The 26,324-nt window shown below is 44.7% G+C and overlaps 1 protein-coding gene across 3 annotated transcripts in view; it reads right to left on the reverse strand.

Moving 5' to 3' along the window:
• The window catches only part of CEP192 (centrosomal protein 192), a 1,292,743-nt gene that overhangs the window by 790,730 nt on the left and 475,689 nt on the right, over positions 1-26,324 (reverse strand). For all 3 annotated transcript variants that reach the window (XM_029590939.1, XM_029590938.1, XM_029590940.1), the window contains 2 exons: positions 8,774-10,007; positions 8,571-8,700 (listed from right to left, as the gene is read on the reverse strand). In XM_029590939.1, the coding sequence (XP_029446799.1) occupies positions 8,571-8,700; positions 8,774-10,007 (1,364 nt within the window). The remainder of the gene's footprint in view (positions 1-8,570; positions 8,701-8,773; positions 10,008-26,324) is intronic.

A 26,324-nucleotide genomic window follows, 5' to 3' on the forward strand; every position in this document is an offset into this window, starting at 1 on the left:
AGCATCTGGTAACTGCTATGTAAAAGCCTGCTCCCAGTTATCCAAGCAAGTTTTAGAAACAAAATTATATTCAATCTAAAGAAATAAATAGGTTTTAATGCCTTAAATATTCAGCTGCATAATTTCACCTTCCCCAGTGATGCTTTAAGTCTTACCTGATAATTTCCTTTGATTGAATCCAGCCAGACCAGTCCAGATGCATGGATTATGCTTCTCATCCAGATGAAGACAAAACTGGTTTGCTGACATCACCCCAGTATGATCCCATGCTGCACTCAGTCTGCCAGTATTCTATGTAACAAGCTAAGAACTTTTTAAAAACCCCAATTCTCTAGCCTAGAATTATAGTGCTTCTAAAGAACAAGAATATAAACATGTAAACAGAAAGTGTCAGAAACAAACTAGAAACAATCAGTACTAGAACTAGTACATTACCTTGAGGAACCAAAACATAAAACTGTTCTGCATGGTTCCCTAATGCAAATAGATGACTGAAAAAAATAAGTTGCAGAGAAGGACTGGTGTTCTGGACTAGTGTGGCTGGACTCAAGGAAAGGAAATCATCAGGTATGACCTAATTCCACCTTCCTCTTCATTCAGCCAGAGCAGTCCAGATGCATGAGAAGTACCCAAGCTATCCCTCAACATGCTCTTAGAGTCCCAAAGACAAAAAGCAGACTCCTCTCTGGCTCGAACATCTAGACCATAATGTTTGAAAAAAAAACCAATGTAGCAACGATCATGTTGCCACCTTGCTAATACCCTGAGGCAACACCAAATGTTAATGCATCCCAAGATGCCACCTGAGCCCTGGTAGAATGGGACCTCAAACATCTAGGAAGAGTAGACCTCTGTACACATAAGCCACACCAATTACCTCTTTAAGCCACGGAATAAGATGCCTTAGAAGCTGCCTCAGCTCTTCTTCAACCATGAAAAAGAATAAAAAGATGATCAGATTTTCAGAAATCATTGGTTACCTTCAGGTATCTCAAAACCCTCTTCACATCCAAGCAATGCAGCCAAGCATAACCTTCCCCACATAAGACCATCCAGAAGGAAGGCAGACACACCACTTAAGATGAAATTATGACACCACTTTGGGAAGAAATGAAAGTACCATACATAAACAACTTCTGAAGTAAAGTCTAGAAAAGGCTCCCTACAAGAAAGCCTGAAGTTTGGAGATACACCTAAACAAACAGATTACCACCAAAAACACCGCTTTTAGAGTCAGCAGTTTGATAGAGGTCTTCCTCAAAAGTTGGACCAATAAAATCTCAAAATGATATTTAGATCCCATGCAGAAACCAAAACTCACAGGACGACGAATGCCTTTCATCCCTCAGAAAAAGATATCCAACTCGGAAGACAAAGATCTACCTCCCAAATGCCCCCTGTAACAAGTGATTGCCATTATCTACACTTTTAATGAATTTAGGACTAGACCTTTAACCACATTTGAAGAAAATCAAAGATTTAAGACAAGCCCCTACCCCCCAACAGACCTCATTCTTCACATTAGACTTCAAAAACTATCCAAACTCACATATGCTAAGGAAGGAGATAACGTCTTTGCCTATAAAAAAAGTAATGATCACTCTGGGAATAACTTCTTTTGGTTAAATGAGCCCTCCAAGGGCCAGACCTTAAGAAAGAATCAATGGATTCTCAAGACTGGTCTCTGGACACACACAACTCTGAAGAGAAACTGCCAGAGGGATCCCTTCCAACATAGTTAACCAGATTTGCATTCAATGGTCTCTTTAGCCAATTTGGGGCGACTTCAATGTTCAGAGATTTTTGTGCACCACTCTACCCACTAATGGCCATGGCGGGAACATATACATGAGGACTCGGTCCGACCACTCTTGCATCAGATTATTTAACCCTGAGAAACCTTTTTTCCTTCTTCGACTGAAGGAACTTACCTTGGCATTGCTGCTGGAGGTCATCAGATCTATCACTGGTCCCTCTATTTGTTGACTCTCAGGCAAAGGCCTCCTTCAACAGGGATCACTCCCTGGGATCCAGGGAGTTCCAGCTGAGAAAATCCACTTGAACATTCTGCACTCCAGCTATGTGAATCAAAATCATTTTTACATTCTCCTCAGTCCACTCCTTTAAGAAGTCAGCCTCCAGGCACCACCTGATTCTTAGTGCCTCTGGTGATTCACATATGCTATCACTGTTGCATTGTCTAACACTGATAGCTTGCCCTTGCAAAAGACAAAAAAACCAAGCAGAAGCCAATCTTACTGCCCTTGTTTCCAAATGACTGATTGACCACTTGCTCTCTTAAAGCAATCAAGTCCTCTGAGCCACTTGATGCCAACAATGCACCCCCTCACCCAAACCTACCAGGCTGGTATCAATCATTAACATAATCCACTGGGGGTGGGGGGGGGGGGGGGTCATGATCTTCTCCCAGACCCAGATTCTTTGAGATCAACCACCAGGCCAGACTGGTGAGAGTTGTTAACATCAGCCACTGGGAATATTCCTGGTGAATAAGGCATTCTGAAGGGGATGCATATGGGACCTTGCCCAAGCAACTAGATTCAAAGTGTCTGCTATGTAACCTAGAACTTGGAGACTCAAGCTGTGGAAGACTGAGTTCTTAACAAGGCCCTCACATGAGCCTAAAGTTTCCAAATTCTCTTTTTGGTCAAAAACACTCAACCCTGACTTGTGTCAAAATGTGCCCCTAGATACTCCAAGGACACAACTTGCTCTTGTTAAAGTTCAGTACGCAGCTTAGTTCCTGAAAGAAAAGCACCACTATGGATGTAGCCACTTCAGTGTACTGAGCAGACTTTGCCTATATCAACTAAATCATCCAGATATGGATATACTAGGATTCCGTCATGATGAAGAGCTGCAATCACTAACCCTACCCTGAAAAGGTACTTGGGACAGTGGCCAGATCGAAAGACATGGCCCAATAACGTGATCTTCCAGTACTGCAAAATGAAGATGGTTCTCCTCTACTGAAAAATGTAAAAAGCTCAATTCTGTATACATGGAAAGACATAATATCTACTGCTTTCATCTCTTGTCTTATTGTTCGCTAATGTTATTTATATGCTCTTATTACTTTTAAAGTATTTAATTTTCTTATGTTTATGAATAATAATCTTAGCTTTTTATCCTTTTAATTCTGCTTTAACAGCTAATGTGCATTTTTGTACTTTAATTCTTATTATTTTAGCTGTTAATACTATTTTATGGTATGATTATAATTTCTTTACTTTTATTAAAGTGTTAACCGTTGTGAAGGCTATGCTGAGACAGTATATAAATAACAATAAAACCATAAAAATACACCTCTCAGATCTAGAGAAACTAAGAATTCCCCTCTCCTCATCGCCACCATGATGGACCTTAATATCTTAATTTTGAAGCAAGAGACCTTTAGAACCAGGTTGATCCCTTATAAATCCAAAATGGACTGAAACATTCCTTTCATTTTTGGCTCTATGAAATATATTGAGTACCTCCCTTTACCTCTGAGAACAAGGAACTAGAATCACAGCCCCTAACAAAGTCTATTGTGTCACTTGCACAGTCTCCATCTTTCAAGCAGCATGTCAAGGGGACACCATAAGAGTGTCTGAAATAGGGCAGGAAAATTCTAGAGCATAACCACACTCAATGATCTGATATGATCAAGGCAATCTCCAGTAAAAAGTTGACAACCATCCACCTATCTCCACAACCAGAAAATAGGCCAAACTTTCGTTGGGAATTGCCGAGAAACAGCAGAGCTCTGACTCAGTATCTTTACATCATTTTTTGTTGCTATGAAAGGACTGAAAACCGCTCTAAGATCTAGATAGCTGTTGAGCAGACTACCTCTATGTCCTGCCATGCTTCGAGTTCCGGAATACACTTAGATGTGAACTGAGCAGCGACTTTGGGCATATCTTTAGGCAATCTGGGCACTTTGGATTCTCCCATGGATTTAACAAACTTCCAAACTCTCTTCAAAAAGGAGCTTTCCTTTTAAGGGAGTCTCAGAAATTAAGCTGCAGACAAATTCTGCAGTCAAAGTAAACACCTTGCTGCCATAGTAGAGGACAAACAGCAAGCAATGGCTCATTCCAAATCATAAGCATCTGCCAAGACGACCGCCCCTGGTTCCAGCAGAGCAGCATCTTCCACCACCTCACTTTTCAGGGCCACTTCCTGTATGCACTAAGAGAAGCACAACCCCACTCGAGCCACAATGGCACGAAAAACTGACACTTGAAGAGCAAAACTAGAAACCTCAAAATCGTGTTTGAGAACAGACAATCTTTCTGTCCTGGGCATCCTTGAAGGATGCACCTCCCTCCACCAGGAACGTGGTCCTTCTAGTCACAGCACAGAAAAGATAATCAATTATTGGCACACTCAGTCTTTCTCCTGTGCATTCAGGGGATATAGCTTAGACGTCACCTTGACCCCCTTGAACTAGCCTCTGGAGACTCCCATTCACAAGTAATCAGTTCCTTAATAGCAGGAAGGATTGTGGGAGTTTCTTCAACATTCCATATGATATATCAAATGAAGATCCTATATCCCTCCTTGTCCTCCATGATATGTTAAACACCAAGGACTGGGAAATCTAATCAGCCACTTCTCAGGAGAAAATTCCCTCTTCCAAAATCTCCTTGCTTTCCAACAGGCATAGAGTCTTTAAAAACCTCTAAAAAGCATCAAAGGACTCATCTTCAGACAATGTCCATGGCTTGCTTCCTTGGTCTCATCTTTGAGGGCACAAATGGAATCTTTGCTGGAGGCAAGAGTATAGGATGGAGACACTCCAGAAGCCATGTTCTGCCCCCATTAAAAAAAGTCCAATGCAGGCATTTTAAAAACTCCAAGGAAACCATCGACCAGGAGGAAACTGAATCAGCAGAAAAATCTCCCCATTTGTCTATCCAAGACAGTATTCAGGCCAGAAGCCCCAAACACGGCTTCAGGACAAATGGAAGGCAAGAAAAGAGGCCCCAGCTCCCTGTCAGAATCCAAAATGGCCACAGTTCCTGCTGCTCCAGAGGACTCACCGGCTGGAATTGGCTTACCAGCTAATTGTGACAATGGACACCTCTCTCCCCCTCCCCTCGCAGATGTTTGCCAGCTTCTCTCCTTCACCATCTGACTGCTTCTCCTTTCATATTGCCAACAGATTTCCTCTTGCAATCAAAACTCGATGCAAATTACACATGACACAGAGGAACTCTTCCCACGTTCAGAGGAGCCCAGCATGACCCCTCCCCTACTTCTGCCCCAAAACACCTAACCACAGAAGGAAAGATTATCTGTCACGTTGCTTCCACTACAACAAATGAAGGTAAGCCTCCTCCCAGTTCTGTTAACACCTCTACTTTCCTTTTTATTTATTTATTTATTTATTTTAACTTTACTAAGAACCCAGAATGGAGGCAGAATAGGGGAAGGCCTTAAAAAAAACAACAGATCCTCCTTAAACCTTTTCATTTTTTAAAACAAGTGAAGAAACCTCAGCCCCAGGAGAGCAAAAGGAGAAGACAGTGAAGGGAAAAAAATATATGAAGAGAGAATAGGGGTATTGTATTTGATACTCAGTTTCTCAGGATGTGGGTATGTAAATTGCTTTTTCCAGGAGAAAGTCCATCCTGAAATGTTGGCTTGCTGAAGACCCTCCAACAACACAATGGAGAAATTAATTGCATCAACTGTATTTTATTTTTTTTTTTAAATGTGGATAAAATGGATGCTTTTAAAAAGAGGAAAGACTTTCTTCATATTTGAGACCCTCAGAGCTCAGAGTTTGGTTTTGAAAGATTTAGGGATCGACAAGGGACCTTCCAGGAGAACAACCTTGCTGTCAGCTCGAAAAGGGGGGGGGAGGGATGAATATGTAGGGGGTTATCTTGTTGGTTGTACTATTGGTATATGTTGCTGAACACCGAGTCGAGTTCAGTGTTTTGACATTTGATTGTACTTACTACTGAAAATTAATAGAAGAAAAGTTTTAACTAGAAAATGTAATTATTGCTACTAAGCACCACAAAAGTTAAAAATTGTCATATTTGTCCTCTATATCCATTTATCTTATTCTATATGAAAGCACACAACTTTCTGCATGAAAAATTGTTTTTTGTAGTACTTAGTCTCTTCAACTACTTATTTATTTATTTATTTTTAATTTTTATATACCGGAATTCCTGTATGCAATACAAATCAGTCCGGTTTACAAGTAACGAAAAGGTTGCCCTGGTCTGGTAGATTAGACTGGGGTTTTTTACATAGAACATAGAATGACAACAATCAACTATTGAACATTATTACAAGGAACAGTGAAAGTAACAATAGTATTTAACAAACCTATAATATTATTATAACATTATTCGTGTTCACGTTTTACAAGGAACTTTGGTAGCGTAAATAGTCTGCAAGTAATCGGTTAAATAATATAATATGAAAAGGATGACTTAAATAAATAGATATTGTGAATAATCAAGTCCGTGTATGAAATTGAGTGTCAATGTGTTTGTGACACCTTGCAATGGTTGGATCTGAAAGACAGGAGGAGGTGCCTAGTTTCACTCTGGGAATTGGAATGCTTGCCTGAAGAGCCAGGTTTTTAACCTTTTTTTGAACTCTGGTAGGAGAAATTCTGAAAGGAGAAATGCCACGTCAAGCCACAAAGAAGAAGCGATACTGACCTAGAGCTCACAAATGGGGATATCATCTCTAATGTCCGAGTAGGTGCTCACTTGAGCACCAGACATTATGGTTTGATATAGTAGCAGAATTGAGAGAATTCACACAAATATCTAAGTATGGAACACTGAACTGAAGTATTTAATATTTTTCTCCTCAATTTTCTCTACACATTGCTTCTTTCTCCCTTCAGTTTTATGATAACACTTCTTGGCTTCCTCCTTTCTCTGATATATCTGAAAAATGTTTATCACCTCGCTTAACCTCTTTAGTGCTCCTTTCTTCCCATGACCTTTTGCTTTCCTGATTTCTTTCCTCATCTCCTTCACACTCACCAGATATTCTTTCCTGTGTTTCTTTTTTTGGGAGCTTTTGTACTACTTGATCACTCTTCTTTTTGCCTTTTTCTTAGTGACCTCCTATGAGAACCAGATCAGTTTCTTTTATCGCTTACTTAAGAACACAAGAAAATGCCATACTGGGTCAGACCAAGGGTCCATCAAGCCCAGCATCCTGTTTCCAACAGTGGCCAATCCAGGCCAAAAGAACCTGGCAAGTACCCAAAAACTAAGTTTTTTAAGAAGGGGTTTGACAATGGCTTGTTTAAGGACATCTGGGACAGAGCCTGAAGAGAGGGAGGAGTTAATAATGTTGGCAATAGGTTTAGCAATGGAGTTTGGGATGGAAAGGATGGTCTTAGTGGGTATGGTATCTGAGGAGTGACAGGCGGGTCTGAGTTTTCTGAGAACTGATTCAACTTCCTTGGCTGAGGTCAGTTCAAGCATTTCGAAGGTGGTAGTAGCAGGGGTGAGTTGAGGGGGGGAGAGGGGGAAGGGGGGAGATGGGTGTCGGAATCTGAAAAGGATGTTGGTGATTTTCTGGTGGAAGTATTGGGCGATTTCTTCGCTTCTGGAGGATGCTTCATTGTCTGGGATAGGGGGGAGGGAGGACTTGGTGAGTTCGGCTACATATGTGAAGAGAGCCTTCGGGTTAATCGTATATTTGTGGATTTTAGAGGCATAGAAGTCTCGTTTGGCATTAAGTGTGGTTATTCTGTAATGATGAAGAGCAGATTTATAGCTGGAGGCAAGCTGGGGCGAGGGGGCTTTGCGCCAGGTTCTCTCTCGCTGTCTGAGTTTCTTTTTTAAGACTTTCAGCTCCGCTGTGTACCAGGGTTGGTGGTTTTTTGTAGATTGAGGTAGTTCTCGTCTGGAGAGAGGGCATAATTTATTGGCAATTTCAAGAGTGATGTTACTCCAGGATGAAAGGGCAGCTTCAGGAGTGGAGCAGTCAAGGTCTGGTAGAACGTTGGAAAGAGCAGTGGAAAGCTCTTCACTGGAGCAGGGTTTTCTGAATGTGATAGTGGTATTGTGTACTGGGTTAGGGGTACTTGGGGCAGAGAAGGATAGGGATGCTTCGATGAGGAAGTGGTCTGACCAGGGTACCGGAGAGCAGTTACCGGGATCACCCCTGGAGCCTTTTTTAAATATTGTGATTACATTGGCCACCCTCCAGTCTTCAGGTACAATGGATGATTTTAATGATAGGTTACAAATTTTAACTAATAGATCAGAAATTTCATTTTTGAGTTCCTTTAGTACCCTAGGATGTATACCATCCGGTCCAGGTGATTGCTACTTTTTAGTTTGTCAACCTGGCCTACTACATCTTCCAGGTTCACAGTGATTTCGTTCAGTTCATCTGACTCATCGCACCTGAAAACCATCTCCGGTTTGTTTACATTGCTAACAAAGATTTCCCTTCACTGATTCAATTATAGTTTTGCAATTCATCTATAGATCCCAAAGCTATTTAACAGAAGTTACACAAATCTGAATTTATAGTCACTACATAACATACAAAGTGGGAGAGCTTACCCTGAAGCTGCTGTCATTTCAACAACCTGACTGGGAGAGGAATGAATCAATGGTGAAGTTGATGGTCTGAAACTGTACTGTTCATCATCTGGGCAGTTTACATTTTCAGGAAAATGAGATTCTGATTGTGCTAAAAAGAAAAAAAAATTAATACACCAAAAATTTAATCTATTTTAAATGATTTTAAACAAAATTTTGCTTACCAGTATTTTGTGGGAAAGATAAATTAGAATGCTTTTCGAAACTGATGTGTTTTTCAGTGACAGATGAACTGGTTTCACATTTGAACTTCTGAGAGTTCCCAACATCTTCAATCTCTCTATTTTTACTCAATACTTGGAAAGGTTTTGAATTTGGACCACTAATTGATGAGACAATATTGCTTTTTTTGTCACCAGCTGTAGATGGATTGCATTGAACAGGTGATGAACTTCGTGAACCATGAACACAAGACGAATGACATGAACTATTTACCAGATTTAGATTCTCCATTTCTTTACCAGCATGTGATAATTCTGATTCAATATTACCCACATTTTGGTTCTTAATCAATTGCTTTAATGAAGATAATCTGATCTCAGTGGCAGCATCCTTCACAAATTCTCTCCTATTGCTTTCTTCATGCATCATATTTAATGATCTTCGATGTGCCCTACTTGTGGCAAGATCATACAAACATTCTTTCATGTTGACAGGTTTGGTATCAGATGTCCTTTGATGTAACCGTTCCTTATTTATGTTAAGTTTGCTCAAACATTCTCTTTTATTAGTACCAGAAGACACGGCATCAAGTTCTTTTGTGTTACTTGTCTGGACATTTCTGGAAAAGCTAGTTCTATGATTAGAATCGGTATGTTCAACAGCTTTATCATTAGAAACACTTAAAGATTTATTGTCATTTGTTTTGTCCTCTACTATTGTGAAATTAGTGGCCTGAATCCCAGAAACTGTATTTTCAGACAATGTTTCCTTTGAATCCAGAAGCAAATTGTAATCTGATTTCTTGCAATATGTACGATTAAGCATATCTACTGAAATGGGATGCTGCATGTTCTGCTTCTGTATGAGAGACATATCCCACGTGAAATCCTGGAGAGATTCTTCATTTATCACAAAGCTTTCAGGCGCAGTTTCTTGATTGATAAAATCTGTCTTTTTTAAATACCTTTCCATGTCAAAGCTCTTAATTGCATGACTCTTTTCTAGAGTGCCTGACAAGATTTGGCTCATAAGGGTGGTATCCATCTCATGACTACTTTCAAAGATTTTTTTTCTATTTTTATTTGAAAGAGCCATGATCATCGTTGCTAACTGGGAAGGGTCAGCACTAGCTGAAGCATTTGCTATAGCAGAAGCAATTGTACTTATACTTAGCATGGACTCTGTCCCTTGTATTTGTTTCATTTCATCTGGTTTGTTTACATCAATATACAATTCCTAAAGGAAGCAAAAAAAAAAAATATCAATTACTACATCAAATGGAATCAAAAGTCAGGAAATAGGTATTCTACTCAATACATAGCTAACAAAATAAGATACTTCCAACAAGTTAAAATGTTTGTGTGTGTAAACACACTGAAATCTCAGTTAATGTAATAAGTAGCAAGAGAAGTCATACAACACCTGAGGGGTTGATTCACTCAAATTCAAGACTTGGAAAATGCATGGCCAAAATTATTTGGCAACTTTAGCAAATAATCACATTCGATACAGATAAAGCAAACTGTTATCTGTAAAGGTTGCTCTTTGATAATAACACACAGATCCATATATGGGTCACACATTGTCAAAGAGAATTAGTCCAGAACTTCCTAGGAACACTTTGAGGGCCCCCCAAATAACTTGCCACACACTGCAAGACCAGAAGACCCTTAGAATACTGATATGCTAAGTTTTAGAAGAACAGTTTAGAGAACTCTCCCAAGGAATCAGGTGGATCGTATGACTCATTGTTCTTATGACAAAAGAAAATACATAACAGGTAAGCAATTCCACTTTCTACAAGGACAATGGATTTGATTAGGTGGTCTGCCACCTCTGGATCATCAGTTTAATCATTTTGTTGAAGTAGGGAGATAAAATATTGGGACCAGGATCAAAAAAAGCAAAATTGCTTACCTTGTAATAGGTGTTATCCAAGGACAGCAGGATGTAGTCCTCACATATGGGTGACATCGGTAATGGAGCCCTATGTACGGAAAAACTTTTTAAAAGTTTCCATGAAACTTCTGAATGGCACCGGACTGCCTACTGAGCATGCCCAGCATGCCATGATATTCCCTGCCACAGGGGTCTCCCTTCAGTCTTGTTTTGTAGCAATAAGCGTTAGCAAAAATAAAATAATAAAACGTATCAGGCCCAACTCCACGGGGTGGCGGGTCGGTTTCGTGAGGACTACATCCTGCTGTCCTGGGATAACACCTATTACAAGGTAAGCAATTTTGCTTTATCCCAGGACAAGCAGGATGCTAGTCCTCACATATGGGTGATTAGCAAGCTAGAGGCTGAGTCATTTTGAGGTGAGCAACAGTGAAGTATTGTTGTCAAAATGAATCAGCCGAAATCACAGCAGGTTGGATGTAGAAGGAGTTGGGATTACACTGGAAACAAGTTCTTTAAGACTGATTTGTCCATAGGCTGAATCTTGTCTTCCTTCTTTGTCTAAACAGTAGTGAGCTGCAAAGGTGTGAAGAGAACTCCATGTTGCTGCTTTGCAAATGTCCAGAATAGGTACAGAGCGAAGGTGTGCTACTGAAGTTGACATGGCTCTGACTGAGTGTGCTTTTACTCGCCCTGGAAGAGTAAGGCCTGCTTTTTCATAACAAAATTGTATGCAATCTGCTAGCCAATTTGACAAAGTATGTTTACCCACTGGTTTACCTGGTTTGTTTGGATCATAGGAAACAAACAGCTGACTGGATTTTCTTTGGGCTGTTGTGCGGTTTTAAATAGAAGGATAACGCACGCTTACAGTCCAAAGTGTGCAAGGCTCTTTCACCCTGATGGGAATGTGGCCTAGGAAAGAATGTTGGTAAAACTATGGATTGGTTCAAGTGAAATTCTCTGACAACCTTAGGAAGGAATTTTGGATGTGTACGGAGGACTACCCTGTCATGTAGGAACTTTGTGAAAGGTTCGTATGTGACTAGTGCTTGTAGTTCACTGACCCTTCTTGCTGATGTAATGGCTATGAGGAATACCGTTTCCAAGTAAGGTATTTAAAGTCACAGGTATCTATGGGTTCAAATGGAGAACGCATAAGCCTGGTTAAGACTACGTTCAGGTCCCATTGTATGCTTGGGGAATGAACTGGAGGTTTAATGTGAGTTAGGCCTCTCATGAATTTACTGACGAGAGGCTGTGTTGAAATAGATACATCTCCCAGCTTCTTGTGATAAGCTGAGATTGCACTTAAGTGTACCCTTACAGATGATGTCTTAAGACCAGAGTCTGAGAGATGGTAAAGGTAATCTAGTAGTGAGGTTGTGGGGCAAGTGAAAGGATCTAAATCTGAGTGCACCACAAAGTAAACCGTTTCCATTTGTAGGAATAATTCTTTCTAGTGGAAGGTTTACGTGCAGCTATAAGTACTTGAGATATATTGGTTGGAAGGTTGAGAGGTTGTAAGATCAAGCTTTCAACATCCATGCTGTCAGGGATAGGGATTGAAGGTTGGGATGGCGCAACTGACCCTGTTCCTGAGTTATGAGATTGGGAGCTACTCTCAGGCGAATTGGATCCCTGACAGAGATCTAGCAGTGTGGGGAACCATACTTGTCGAGGCCAATATGGGGCTATGAGTATCATAGTTCCCTTGTCCTGTTGTAGTTTCACTAATGTTTTGGTTATGAGTGGTATCGGTGGATACGCGTATAACAGGCCTGAGTTCCAATGGCGAGCAAATGCGTCCTTTGGTAGGCTGTTCTGCTGTCGGAGTAGAGAGCAGTAATTGTTCACTTTGTAATTGAGATGGGATGCAAAGAGATCCATCGTCAGTTGACCCCAGCTTTGGAATATCTTGGATGCTATTGCTGGATCCAAGGACCATTCGTGCGGTTGGAACTGACGACTGAGGCGATCTGCTACAATGTTGTGGATGCCTGCTAGATAAGTGGCCCGTAGAAGAATTGAGTGTGTCAGGGCCCAGTCCCAAATCTGCGCTGCTTCTTGACAAAGGAGGTAGGAACCTGTCCCCCCTTGTTTGTTGATGTACCACATGGCTACTGTGTTGTCCGTTTGGATCAGAACAGTCTTGTGTGAAAGGCACTCCTTGAATGCATGTAGCGCATAGCGTATAGCTCGAAGCTCCAGAAAGTTTATCTGAAAAGAAGCTTCGAGCTTTGTCCACTTGCCCTGTGTCTTTAGATGACCAATGTGTGCTCCCCACCCTAAGGTGGATGCATCTGTAGTCGTTACTTGTGGAACTGGTTGCTGGAAAGGTACGCCTTTGAGCAGGTTGTTCATTGATGTCCACCAGAGGAGCGCAGATCTGAGCTCTGGTGTTATGCGAATAGGAGTGGACATTGGTTGAGTGGCTTGTATCCACTGAGCTTTGAGTGTCCATTGCAGTAGTCGCATGGTCAATCTGGCCAAGGGAGTGACGTGAACTGTGGAAGCCATGTGCCCCAGAAGAATGAGGCACTGGTGAGCTGTTACTTGGAGTTGGTTTCGCAGAGTATGAGTCAAGAGGACAAGTGTTTGAGCACGGTCTCTTGGAAGAAAAGCTTTTCCTATAGTAGTGTTTAGCTCTGCCCCTATGAATTGTATAAGATGAGTTGGTGACAGATAGGATTTCTCATCAACTACCAGAAATCCAAAGGAGTGAAGCACACGGAGAGTGAGTTTGAGAGCAGTGAGAGCTCCTTCTTTTGATTGACTCTTGATTAGCCAATCGTCCAGATAAGGGAACACGTGCACTCTTTGTTTGTGGAGGTGTGCCACTGCTGCAGCCATGCACTTTGTGAATACTCGTGGTGCTGATGCAAGGCCGAATGGCAGCACTCTGTATTGAAAGTGCTGATCCAGTACCCGAAATCGCAGGTATTGGCGATGAGGAGGAAAAATGGGGATGTGAGCGTAGGTATCTTGAAGATCCAGAGAGCAGAGCCAATCTCCCCGTTGAAGAAGAGGTAGAATGGTGCCTAGGGACACCATTCTGAATTTTTCTTTTTTGAGAAATTTGTTGAGATTTCTGAGGTCTAGAATGGGACGAAGGCCTCCTGTTTTCTTTGGAATGAGGAAATATCTAGAGTAGAATCCTCTGCCCTTTTGAGGTCCAGGAACTGGTTCTATGGCCCTGGCTCTCAGAAGGGTGGATAATTCTGTTTGAAGAATTATGGAATGATGATTTACTGTCCAAGATGGAAGTGGTGGGTTTTCTTTTGGGACAGTAAGAAAATCCAGTTTGTAACCGTGGGCTGTGATGGATAACACCCACTGGTCGGTGGTGATGGAGGTCCAAATGCTGTGGAAGTATTTTATTCGACCCCCTACTGGCATATTTGGGAATGGGTTGATCTGGCTGCTGCTCTCTGGGGCTTTTCAAAAACCAGATGTAGTGGCAGTTTGTGGTGGTGGTTGAGCCCTTGCAGGCCTTTGTCTAGGCTGTTGGCGTTGAGAGGGCCGGCCAGTTCTGGGCCTACTTGCTGGGGGGTAATATAGACGTGGACGGTAATAAGGCCGTCGAGTGTCACGCCTTGGAAGCTTCCTTGTAGAAGGCTGAGTATCTTCTGGTAGTGAAGATAACTGCTTTAATGTTTCAGTGTGGTCCTTCATGGTTGCCACAGCTTCTTTTACCTTCTCTCCAAAAAGGTTATCCCCCACGCAAGGTAGATCTGCTAAATGTTCTTGTACCTCTGGGCGTAGATCAGAGGCCTTGAGCCATGCCCACCTCCTTGCAGCTATACCAGATGCTGAAAGTCTTGCCGCAGTCTTGAAACAGTCATAGGTGGCTCGGACCTCATGTTTACCGGATTCGAGGCCTTTATGAATGATATCCTGTAATGGTTCCTGATACTGTTCAGGAAGAGAGAGAGACATTTCTTGAACCTGCTTCCAAAGGTTTCTTTGGTACTGGTTCATATATAATTGGTAAGATGATATATTAGACACCAGCATAGAACCTTGAAATATTTTTCGTCCAAGGTTGTCCAGAAACCTACTCTCTTTTCCAGGTGGTACAGAGGAATGGGATTTTAGTCTTTTCGCCTTCTTTTGGGCGGATTAGACGACAACTGACTGGTGAGGCAACTGTGTTTTCTGAAAACCTGGGATAGGTTGCACCAAGTAAGTTGCCTCTGCTCTCTTGTTTACTGCCGACACCGATCCTGGATGCTCCCAAATCCTGTATTGCAGTTCCTGGAAAACTTCATGGACAGGGACTGCCAGCATTTCTTTGGGAGGGTCCTCGAACTGCAGGACCTCTAAGGTCTTTTGTCTTGCATCCACCTCTGTTTGTTTGGGAAAAGGGATGGTTTCAGCCATATTTTTAACGAAATTTGTGAAGGAGAGGTCCTCAGGAGGTGACTTCCTGTGGTCATCAGGTGGAGAAGGTTCTGAAAATATTTCTTCATCCGAAGAATATTCAGAACTGGTGTCCACAGGCATCTCTCGTGGTGTATGGTGAGTGCCTGGCTCCTTAGGTCGTGGTGGTAGGATAGGAGAACGAGGCCTTGGGGGTCTTGGTACCCCAGATGGGCCTGGAACAGGTTCCTCTGGTAGTTTATTAGAGAGAATGTCCAGGAGTGTGTCTAGTTTAGTAATAACTGGATGTAACATAGAGACATCTTCTTTGGGAATCTGTGCTGGCATCGATGGCATCGGTGTGGGCATCGGTGTAGGTACTGGTGGCACCGGTGAAGGTATCGGTGGAGGTACCTGTGGCACCGGTGAAGGTACCGGAATAGGCCTCGGTTCCGGTTCCCGGGACCTCGTCGGTGTTAGTGGCATCGATGGAGTTGGATCCCTCGGGGATGGAATCTGCATCGATGGAGGTGTCGATGACTGAGGCGGAATCGCATCGCGCAAAGCCTGTTGCACCGCTTGACGAATAAACGTGTCAAGTTCCACTCTCACAGCTGGTGATAACAGAGCAGCTATGGAGGGAGGCGGTGTTGGCGATGCCGGTACCTCCTCAGAGCCCTGAGGAGGTACGGAGCCCGTCACCGATATCGGTGGGGATCACCCTGGATCACTAGGCCTCAAAGCCTCCGTCCCCATCCGGGGTTTCTTTGCAGGTGAGGCCGTACCTGACTATGGATCCTTGGTCATCGGTGACTGGCGTCTTCGATGCCGGTGGCGATGTTTTTCTTTTTGCTTCTCGCTAACTGAGGTCGATGCCTTCGATGACACTGAAGGGGATGGCGTTGAGGCATCTCCCGCCTCCGGATGTTTCTGCTTCAGCATTAGTTGACGAACTGATCCGGATGGCGATGACTGTGCTGAAGTCGAAGGCCTTGGCAGCAACTGTATATTGAACAACTGCTCCATCTTCTCGGCTCGAAGACGACGACCTTTGGTAGTCATCTCCGCACAAGATTTACATGTTTGGATATTGTGATCTTTGCCTAAGCAAAGAACACATTCAAAGTGAGGGTCGGTTATCGACATTGTCCTCACACAATTTGGGCATTTTTTAAAGCCGGAGGCCATGGAGCCGGACAGCCGTCGACGGCGATGACCCAAAAATATCGGTCCCGGCCAGGAACCGAAAACGGAAAAAGTTACCACTGGTGATACTGAGGGAAACCCCTGCGGTGGAAGTAATTTTTTTCCCAAATTTCAAACTTTTTTGAAATGGGTGAAAATCACCTCAGGACTCCAATAACCCGCGATGCTAACTGCTTCGCGGAAAAAAGAAGACTGAAGGGAGACCCCTGTGGCAGGGAATATCATGGCATGCTGGGCATGCTCAGTAGGCACTCCGGTGCCATTCAAAAGTTTCATGGAAACTTTTAAAGAAGTTTTTCTGTACATAGGGCTCCATTACCGATGTCACCCATATGTGAGGACTAGCATCCTGCTTGTCCTGGGATAAAGGGTTTTAGTCTGCTCCAAATAAAAGGTAACAGTTATCTTACAATCTGAACCAAATGCAGTGTTTCTCTTGAGAACATGCAGCTAAAGAAAAATGTTATGATGATTGCCTGATTAAGGTTGAAGACAAACCACCACCACCAGCAGGAAAGAGGAAAAGGTATAGAACACCCAAAACCATAATGATGGAAGTTTACGGTGGATAATTCATTAAAGTCTGGAACTTTGGGTGCTTAAGTGACAACCATGAGAAATGCAGTCTTTCCAAGTTAGGTAGAGCTGACAAAAGTTGAGGCTCAAAGTGAGGTATCATCAGCTGTATTAGAACCACATTCATATCTCATGATACTGCAGCAGATTGCCAATTAAAAGATGGATATGCCAATGCTAGCAGAAAATAGGATCAAGTAATTATTCAGAAGACATGAAGACAAACAATGCCAACGGAACCTTAAGACAAAGCAGAGAAAATAGAAATGCCATGCCTTTAACATGTCACCACAATCATTGGTATACCTTGTATCAATGTGAACAGCTGGACAGAAATTTGGTTCTCTTCTACAGGGCTAGGGATAACTACAACCTGCACTAAGGGAAAATGATTTTGAGGCAACATGCAGATGTAGAAGGCATTTAAGCAGTTTGAAAGTGGTGTAAGAGAAAGGGTCTCAGGCTCTTTTCTCAAACCACATTGCAAGACTCCATTTAAAACCATATAACCTTCCAAGAAATCAGGACTAGAGATATCTTTTCAGAAATGCCATTCCATCTTATTACATTCCCCCCATTAAAACCCAGGCTTTCAGGCCCAGAGAATATATGATGGTTTGTTTGATATGGCTCTAGCAGATCACAAGGAAGAGATTCTCCACTGTGTTCTGACTGAGAGAACACAAGTCTAACAAGTGATGCCTATGTCTGCTAGGACATGGTTTCTTCCTACCAGTTAAGTAGCAATTAGGGTTACCCTATATGATATCTTAATCACCCATCAGAAGACTAAAACCTCTTGCCCCATGCATATTCATAAAGAACATGGCTATCTGGTTGTCAGCTTGCATAAAACAATTTTATTGATCAATTTCAAAAGGCCTTTAGAATATTCAGAACTACCCTCAATTCCAAAAGATGAGTATGTATTGATTTTCCATGAAAGGACCAGTGGCTCTGGGTGTATAATTCTTCAAGATGAGATCTCCATCCCAGATTAGAGGACTCATTGAATCTATAATTTGATGTAAATGAATTTAAAAGTGAAGACCCTTTGTCATACCAGAATGGGAGAGCTCAGTTCCGTGACCAGAATACAATGCTATTGTCTGAGACTTCAAAGTGCACTGGGCTTATCACAAGCATGGATGGGCCTTGGGTGTTAAATGCACTATTGAAACTATAAGGCCTAGAAATCACAACATGGACCAGACTGATGTCTCTGACTCTAATCAACCTGCTGTAGAAAAACATCTTGAGCCCTATTAAAACTGAAATCTGCATTGTGTTTAGCCCTCTGTTAAGGATGGCCAACTCTGGTCCTCAAGAGCTAAACACAGGCCATGCTGTCAGGATATCCACAATGAATATGCATGAGAGAGACTTGCATGCACTGCTTCTATATCTCATGCATATACATTACGAAAATTGTGGAAACCTAGCCTGCTTGAGGCACATGAAAACCAGAGCTAGCCACCTCTGCCCTATGCATTTCAATAGATAAGTATTAGTGCAGATGCAACTTGGGAAAGCTGATAAACGTCAGGGACTGCAACATCTGTATAACTATCTGCACTGATTCATACACTCCTAGCCTGTGTAAATATGAAGTGAAAGCTAAACATGTGGTAAATGCCTATGCGGATGAAGATCACATAGCACACCAAATATTTTGTTTTGCCTTATAGCCTATTGCAATTCTGAAATAGTCTTGTGGCTTGGGTGTATACCTATGTAAGTGTAGGTTTCCTTAAGAAATTGCAAGAACAGTTCCTGTTATAAAGAGCCTGCAGCAGGCAATATGGAGGAATTTCCAAAAAGGTCCAATTTGTAACCATCCTTGACAATCCAGAAAACCCAGCTCACTCAGGCAATAGTTTTAAAAACACCTCAGCCTCCCCACTTCAGAGAAATCTTCCAACGCATTGATTTGAAGGTTGTCTCTTATAAACAGAGTCAAACGTAATGTAGAGATTACTTACCTGATAATCTCGTTTTCCTTAGTGTATGCAGATGGACTCAAAACAAGCGAGAATAGTGTGCTCGTGCTAGCAGTTGGAGACGGATCTGACGTCAGCACGGGTACATATACCCCCGCAGGAAGTGCAGCAATTCAGTAATCTTCCTTGCAAAAGCTTTATGGATATATGTATAACTGACCGATCGATTAAATGAACAGGATTACCCTGACCATTGATAGTAGCTGGAGACCGCCAGTGTTCTCAACCGGAAGGCGTCGACACCCGGCAGGGTGGATGCCCTATCATAAGAAAACATGGCTTACCGTGAGTCGGTGAATCCCCATGTATGCCGGCAGCCGGGCGGGATGCTGAGTCCATCTGCATACACAAAGGAAAACGAGATTATCAGGTAAGTAATCTCTACATTTCCTAGCGTGTAGCAGATGGACTCAAAACAAGTGGGATGTACAAAAGCTACTCCCGGACTGGGTGGGAGGCTGCCCGAGGTCCGTTCAGGATTGCCCTCGCAAATGCCGTGTCCTCCCTGGCCTGGACGTCCAGACGGTAGAATCTGGAGAAGGTATGGAGGGAGGACCATGTCGCCGCTTTACATATTTCTGCAGGCGACAGCATCCTAGTTTCTGCCCAGGAGGCCGCTTGCGCCCTGGTAGAGTTATCCTTGACCCATAGAGATGGTGGTTTTCCCGCTTCTACGTAGGCCGCCTTGATAACTTCTTTGATCCAGCGGGCGATGGTTGCCAGTGAAGCCGCTTCCCCTTGCTTCTTCCCGCTGTGAAGGACGAACAGGTGGTCTGTCTTTCGTATTGCTTCTGACATTTCCAGGTATCTGGACAGCAGCCTGCCGATGTCGAGATGGCATAGTGTTCGGCCTTCTTCTGACTTCCTCAAACCTCCGTGTTAGGCAAGGATATGGTTTGGTTGAGGTGGAAGTGTGAGACTACTTTGGGTAAGAAGGAAGGAACCGTGCAAAGATGGATAGCCTCTGGAGTGATTCTGAGAAACGGATCACGGCAGGACAGCGCTTGTAGCTCTGAGATGTGGCGTGCTGAGCATACGACCAGCAGGAACACCATCTTCAAGGTTAACAAACGGAGGGACAGGCCTCGAAGGGGTCTGAAGGCGGGTCCCGCTAGAAATTCCAAAACTAGGTTGAGGGGGCCATGGAGGAAAGGCATATAGCAGGATCCCCTGAGGCCATGGCTGTACCAGGGCATCGATCCCCTGGGATAGAGGATCCCGCCTGCGGCTGAAATATCTGGGTACTTGAGCGTTGGACCTGTCCGCTAGTAGGTCCATGCCCGGCGTCCCCCACTGATCCACAATCATCTGGAAAGCTGTGGGCGACAGCTGCCATTCCCCCGGATTTAGGCTTTCTCTGCTGAGGAAGTCTGCCGTGGTGTTGTCCTTCCCGGCAATGTGGACGGCGGAGATGTCCTGTAGATTTGTTTCCGCCCAAGACATCAGGGGGGCTATTTCTTGGGATACCTGTCGGCTTCTGGTTCCGCCCTGTCGGTTGATGTATGCCACTGTGGTGGCGTTGTCAGACATCACTCTGACTGCTCTGTTTCGGAGTCTGTGGGCAAATCACAGGCAGGCTAACCTGACTGCCCGTGCCTCTAGTCGGTTGATGTTCCACCCCGACTCTTCTCTGGTCCATCGCCCTTGGGCGGTGAGTTCCTCGCAGTGTGCTCCCCATCCGTTCAGGCTGGCATCTGTAGTGAGCAGGGTCCAGGTTGGGGAGGACATTCTTGACCCCCGGCTCATGTGGCCGGGCTGCAACCACCACCGTATCTGATTCCGCACTCTGGCTGGTAGAAATAGGTGTACGGTGTAGGTCTGTGATCGTGGGCTCCACCGAGATAGGAGCGCGCGTTGTAATGGTCTCATATGAGCCCGCGCCCTTGGTATCACCTCCAGAGTGGATGCCATAAGGCCGAGGACCAGTAGGTAATCCCAAGCTGTGGGCCGGGTGGCGCTCAGCAAGGCCTGCAGACGATTCCGGAGCTTTGCTCTCCTCTTGGCGGTCAGACTGACCTTGTCTTCCTGGGTGTCGAATCGGACTCCTAGGTATTCCAGCGACTGAGAAGGCTGTAGGGATCTCTTGTTCGGATTTACTACCCATCCTAGGCTTTCTAGAAGAGCTATAACTCTGTTGGTTGCCTGGTGGCTCGCCTCCGGTGACTTCGCCCTGATCAGCCAATCGTCCAGGTAGGGATGGACGAGGATTCCTTCCTTCCTGAGGGACGCCGCCACTACTACTATGACCTTGGTAAAGGTCCGCGGCGCGGTGGCTAACCCAAAGGGTAAAGCTCGGAACTGGAAGTGTTGGTTCAGGACTTTGAAGCGTAAACAGCGCTGGTGATCCCGATGGATTGGGATATGCAAGTAGGCTTCCGACAGATCTAGGGATGTGAGAAACTCCCCTGGCTGTACTGCATTTTTGACAGACCGCAGAGTTTCCAAGCGAAATCTGGGGACCCGTAGGTGTCTGTTGACTGACTTGAGGTCCAGGACGGGCCTGAAAGTGCCCTCCTTCTTGGGTACTATGAAATAAATGGAATAATGCCCAGAATTTATCTCCCCTGCAGGCACTGGGATTATGGCTTTTAGGAATAGGAGCCTCCGCAAGGTAACTTCTAGTGCCGCCCTCCTGAGGGGTGAACAAGGAGATTCCACAAACTTGTCAGGCGGGAGCTGAAGAAAGTCCAGGTAATACCCTTCTCGGATGATGGCGAAGACCCACTGGTCCGAGGTGATCTCGACCCACCTGCGGTAGAAGAGGGTTAGCCTGCCCCCTATGGCTGCTACCCCCGGATGGGTCGGCTGATTGTCATTGTGGGGTACGGCCGGGACCTGAACCTGAGCCGGTTCCCCTCTTGTTGTGCTTAGTCCGAAAGGACTGGTTCCTGGCCTGCGAACGAGGTGCTTGGTAGCGAGTCCTGTAAGGGTTGAAGCGCTGAGAGTTTCTGCCTCTAGATGGTCTAGGAAAAGGGCGCTGGCTCCTCCTTGACCTGTCTTCTGGTAGACGGGGCAATGGAGAGGCGCCCCATTTATAGGCCAGTTTCTCGAGTTCGCTGCCGAACAGGAGGGATCCCTTAAAGGGCATTCTCGTGAGACGTGTCTTGAAGGAGATGTCGGCCGACCAATTACGTAGCCAGAGCTGTCTCCTGGCTGCCACTGAGGATGACACTCCCTTGGCTGCCGTACGGACTAGGTCGGAGGCTGCGTCAGTGAGGAACGAGAGAGCTGATTCCATCTCTTCTCCCGGGGTGTTGTTCCTAGCCTGTGATACACAGGAACGCGTCACCAAGGTGCAGCAGGTCGCAATTCGTAGGGACACGGCTGCCACCTCAAAGGCTTGTTTTAGAATGGCGTCCATGCGCCGGTCATGTGTATCCTTGAGGGCCATCCCCCCTTCCACCGGAATGGTGGTGCGCTTCACAATTGCGCTAACTATGGCGTCTACCTGGGGGCACGCCAGCATCTCCTTGCTTGCCGGGTCTAAGGGGTACATGCCAGCCAAGGCCCGACCCCCTTTGAATGAGGCCTCTGGTGAATTCCATTCCAGATTGATTAGCTGTTGTGCTGCTTGTAGGAGGGGAAAATGGTGAGTCGTTTGGCGCAGGCCCTCTAACAGGGGGTTCACTCTATGTTCCACTGGGGCGTCATGGCCCGGGAGAGCCAGTTCCGACAGGCATTGAGCGATCAGGCCTGGGAGATCCTCTTTCAGAAAGAAACGCCTCATGGTCCGATATGGTTCAATCCCCGAGAGAAGTTCTCCCTCCTCGGGGAGCTCGTCGTCTTCCTCAGGGCAATCTGAATCCCCATAAGTGGGGGTTCCGGGTGGCGAGTGGCCGTGCCTAGGCCTTGAGGGTCCAGGGGCTGGGTCATCCGGTACGTATGGACCCATTCGGGGAGCAGACTGCATTGTGACAAAGGCATGAATCCCCTTGAATAATTCCACCCAGGAGAGCGAAGCAGGATCTGGTCCTTAGGGGCACCAGGTCTCTCGGGTTCCCTGGCTGCTCGCCGCTGCCTGCTAGGTTCGGGGTGTTCCCTGAGGAACCGGCAAGTATGCTGGGCTGCGACAGGCCCTGGCCTGGAACTCCCAGGGCCTCTTCACATTGGGCACATAGGGAGTCTGCTTCCTCGCTCTGTGTGGCTCTGAGGTTGCATGCAGAGCAGAGGCTTATGCCTGATTCTGGAGGTGCCGGCTCCGCTGACGCATGGGCTCTCTTACGCTCCATCTCGTCTGTTAACTCAGCTGGAGTCTGCACTTTGTAATATGCGCCTGTCCTCGTGCGCGTATCAACGTGCGCCTATCCACTGGCGCCTATGACCGTGCGCTTATCAACGTGCGCCTATCCACTGGCGCCTATGACCGTGCGCCTAACAACGTGCGCCTAACAACGTGCGCCTAACAACGTGCGCCTAACAACGTGCGCCTAACAACGTGCGCGTAGCAACAGGCGCCTATTGCGCGGTGACGAACCAGGGCAGAAGTCTATGGCGATCAGGCAGGCAAAATGGCGACCCCCTTGGCGGGTTGCCACTTAGGCAGACTCGGTCTCCGAGGAAGCGAGGAGAAGCAAACAAGTAAAGATGTACGCCTTACCTTGTCTTCGGCGCTTCCCGGCTGCGACCCGGGCTGTCTCCGTCTGCGGGGGGAGAGGGTGATTACTGTCACCCCTGCGCTCTAGGAAGTGCACCCGCTGCCTCTAGGCCGCGCCCGAACTCGTCTCGCTCGGGGGCCAAGTCCACGCCGGGACCGAGGCTGCCTCTATGCCGCGCCCGAGCCCTTCTCACTCGGGGGCTAGATCCCTGCCGCGAGTCGGCCACCAGACCGAGGCTCTTACCTCCGAGGGACCACGGAAATCGCCTCGGGAAACTCAACTGGGGGAGGGAACGAATGGTATCACCGCAGGAGTGCGAGGCTAGTCTTCAGGTAGGTTTCTTCTATGAATTTAGTCGTTAGAATTTGGAAAAACGCTCAGCGAGCGTGAGGTAGCTCCAAACTGCTTTGGAGACGGAAATTACTGAATTGCTGCACTTCCTGCGGGGGTATATTTACCCGTGCTGATGTCAGATCCGTCTCCAACTGCTAGCACAAGCACACTATACCCGCTTGTTTTGAGTCCATCTGCTACATGCTAGGAAATCCAGGTTTTTAACTGGATAGGCAACAGAGTTCAAAGCTTCTATGCTCCTATGGGTAAATCTTCAAGTCCTATTGTCTTAAAGCAGTCATTGGAACCCATTTTCTGAGAAAGCATTTTTCTTAGAAAGAAGCCTTTGAAATATGTGAAGGCAGATTAGATGTAGAATTGTGAGGGGATGGAGAGGGACCTTAGTCACTTTTACTGAGATCCACTGTCTGCAACTTTTCTCTGAAAATCTTTTCATCTAAACACAGTAATTAAGACAATTCTGCACTCTTTGAACCCCAATGCCTACAGCTGTCACCTGGTTGCTAACAATGGTAAAGACTCTTGATATCTTTAATGTATCATAACATAATAAACTAAATGCAGCTCACAATTCTCCCCGTGTCCATACTGGAGGGAAACTTCAAGATGACTGCTATGGCATGTTCAATACAAGACAAGCATCATTCTAGACAAGAGACTCAATATGACCAATCATATTCATTCAGTCATTAAAAAGGGATGCTACAAGTTACAAATCCTGAAATGTTTAAAACCACTTCTAGAACCTGAAGACTTTTCTACAGTCTTACAATGTCTCCTATTTATAAACATTGATTACTGGTATTTATTTCTGGGTCTCCCAGCCAACTCACAAAACTTTACAAATTCTCGAAAAACACTGTAGCCTGCAGCTTGTCAGGCACAAAAAAAGATTGACCACATCACCCCTGTATAGATTTACCTTCACTAGTTACCAGCCAATTTTGCATACAATACAAAGTGCTGACATTTATCCATAAAATTCTAACAAAGATATCGTTTGGCTCAGTGCATCTCTCCATTTCTATGGACCACAACCACTTCGATAAGCACATAAAGACCTTTTAGACATCCCATCCATCCATAGGGCCAACTTCAATGAAGTCTGGGAATTCACAATACTAAGTCCAAAGCTTTGGAACTCTATGCTGTAATCTTCAAGAACTAAGATTTCAAGGCATTTAAGAACGGGTTTAAAATCTGGCTTTGTTCAATGGCATGTGTTAACTAATTTTAATTGTACAGCATCCTATATCTGATGTTCGATGAAGTTTGTAATGCTATTTGTATTCTCATACTATGTATGTTTTAACCAGTAAATTGTTCTGCTCTTATTTGGAAGGATGGTGTGTAAATACTTGTAAGTAAAAAAAAACAAAACTAAAATTCCTCATGTATCTCAAGAGAAAATGATACATTTTGCACTTCCTGCCCATACCCTCTCAGTGAGAGCTAGTCATCATGTAGATCTAAGTAAGTCAGTTATACAGGATTAGACCCTAGCATTTTGCAAGTTCAAAGGAAGTCTAGAGTTTTTGGTTCATGACCTATAGCAGTTACCATGTATATTTTAATATATGTTCTGATGAGGGAACTGGATTTTGTCAAATCATGCAGCTGCCTGCACATGTGTATGCACCTTCTTGCGAGCTTTGAGATGTTATCCATATCCACTCTTATCACCACCACCAGTGGCAAAAATGAAATAAGCCTTGTAGTGGACTGAACCTACTTTAAAGGCCATGTAGAGTTATTGCATGAAATCCTGGGGATGACCCATGGGAAACACTATGGCTGTGACTCAAACCAGGAGGAAGAGTGAATATGTTCTGCTTCAACAAGACCTGGTTGCAAGTATGATATTGGTCAGCATACCACACCTTCTCCTTGGGCTTTCAGGCTAACTTCAAACTGTGTGATCCCAACAGGAAGACTCAGCCTCTCCTCCAGGACCCAATATGCTCAGTGGCATCTTTGTATATCACACACGGAGATGTGGGCCTTTACTCAGACACTAGTAACACTCAAGATCCTAAAAAATACCAGCTTGTTTGCTTCTCAACCACAGTGAGGAAAACTGTCATGAGAAAAAAGCAAGTTTGCTTACCGTAAACTGTGTTTCCGTAGATAGCAGGATGAATTAGCCATGCTGTCATGGGATCTGTCAATCAGGTCTGGGAGGCGGAGCTTGTCAAAGCAGAGATCAGAGCTTTGTTCTCTGCTGCTGTGCGTGTGTTCCCGCGCAGGAAAGTAACGGAATCTCCTCAGTCTGTGATTAAGCTGTATTGTAGTCGAAGACTTGGTGACTGCCAGGGAGGAGGGTGGGTCAGCATGGCTAATTCATCCTGCTATCTACAGTAACACCGTTTACGGTAAGCAAACTTGCTTTTTCCTGTCGATAGCAGGGCTGAATAAGCCATGCTGTCATGGGAGTCCAAAGCTCCCGATCACGTTGTTTCTGATATATATGTTTGTACGTGATCATTAACAGTGTGGCAGTCACCGTGGACAGGAGGATAGAGATTGCAGTAATGCTTGCCCTATCTTCGCATCAGTGGCTG

Source organism: Rhinatrema bivittatum, chromosome 2, assembly GCF_901001135.1.
Source record: "Rhinatrema bivittatum chromosome 2, aRhiBiv1.1, whole genome shotgun sequence".
NCBI lineage: Eukaryota > Metazoa > Chordata > Amphibia > Gymnophiona > Rhinatrematidae > Rhinatrema > Rhinatrema bivittatum.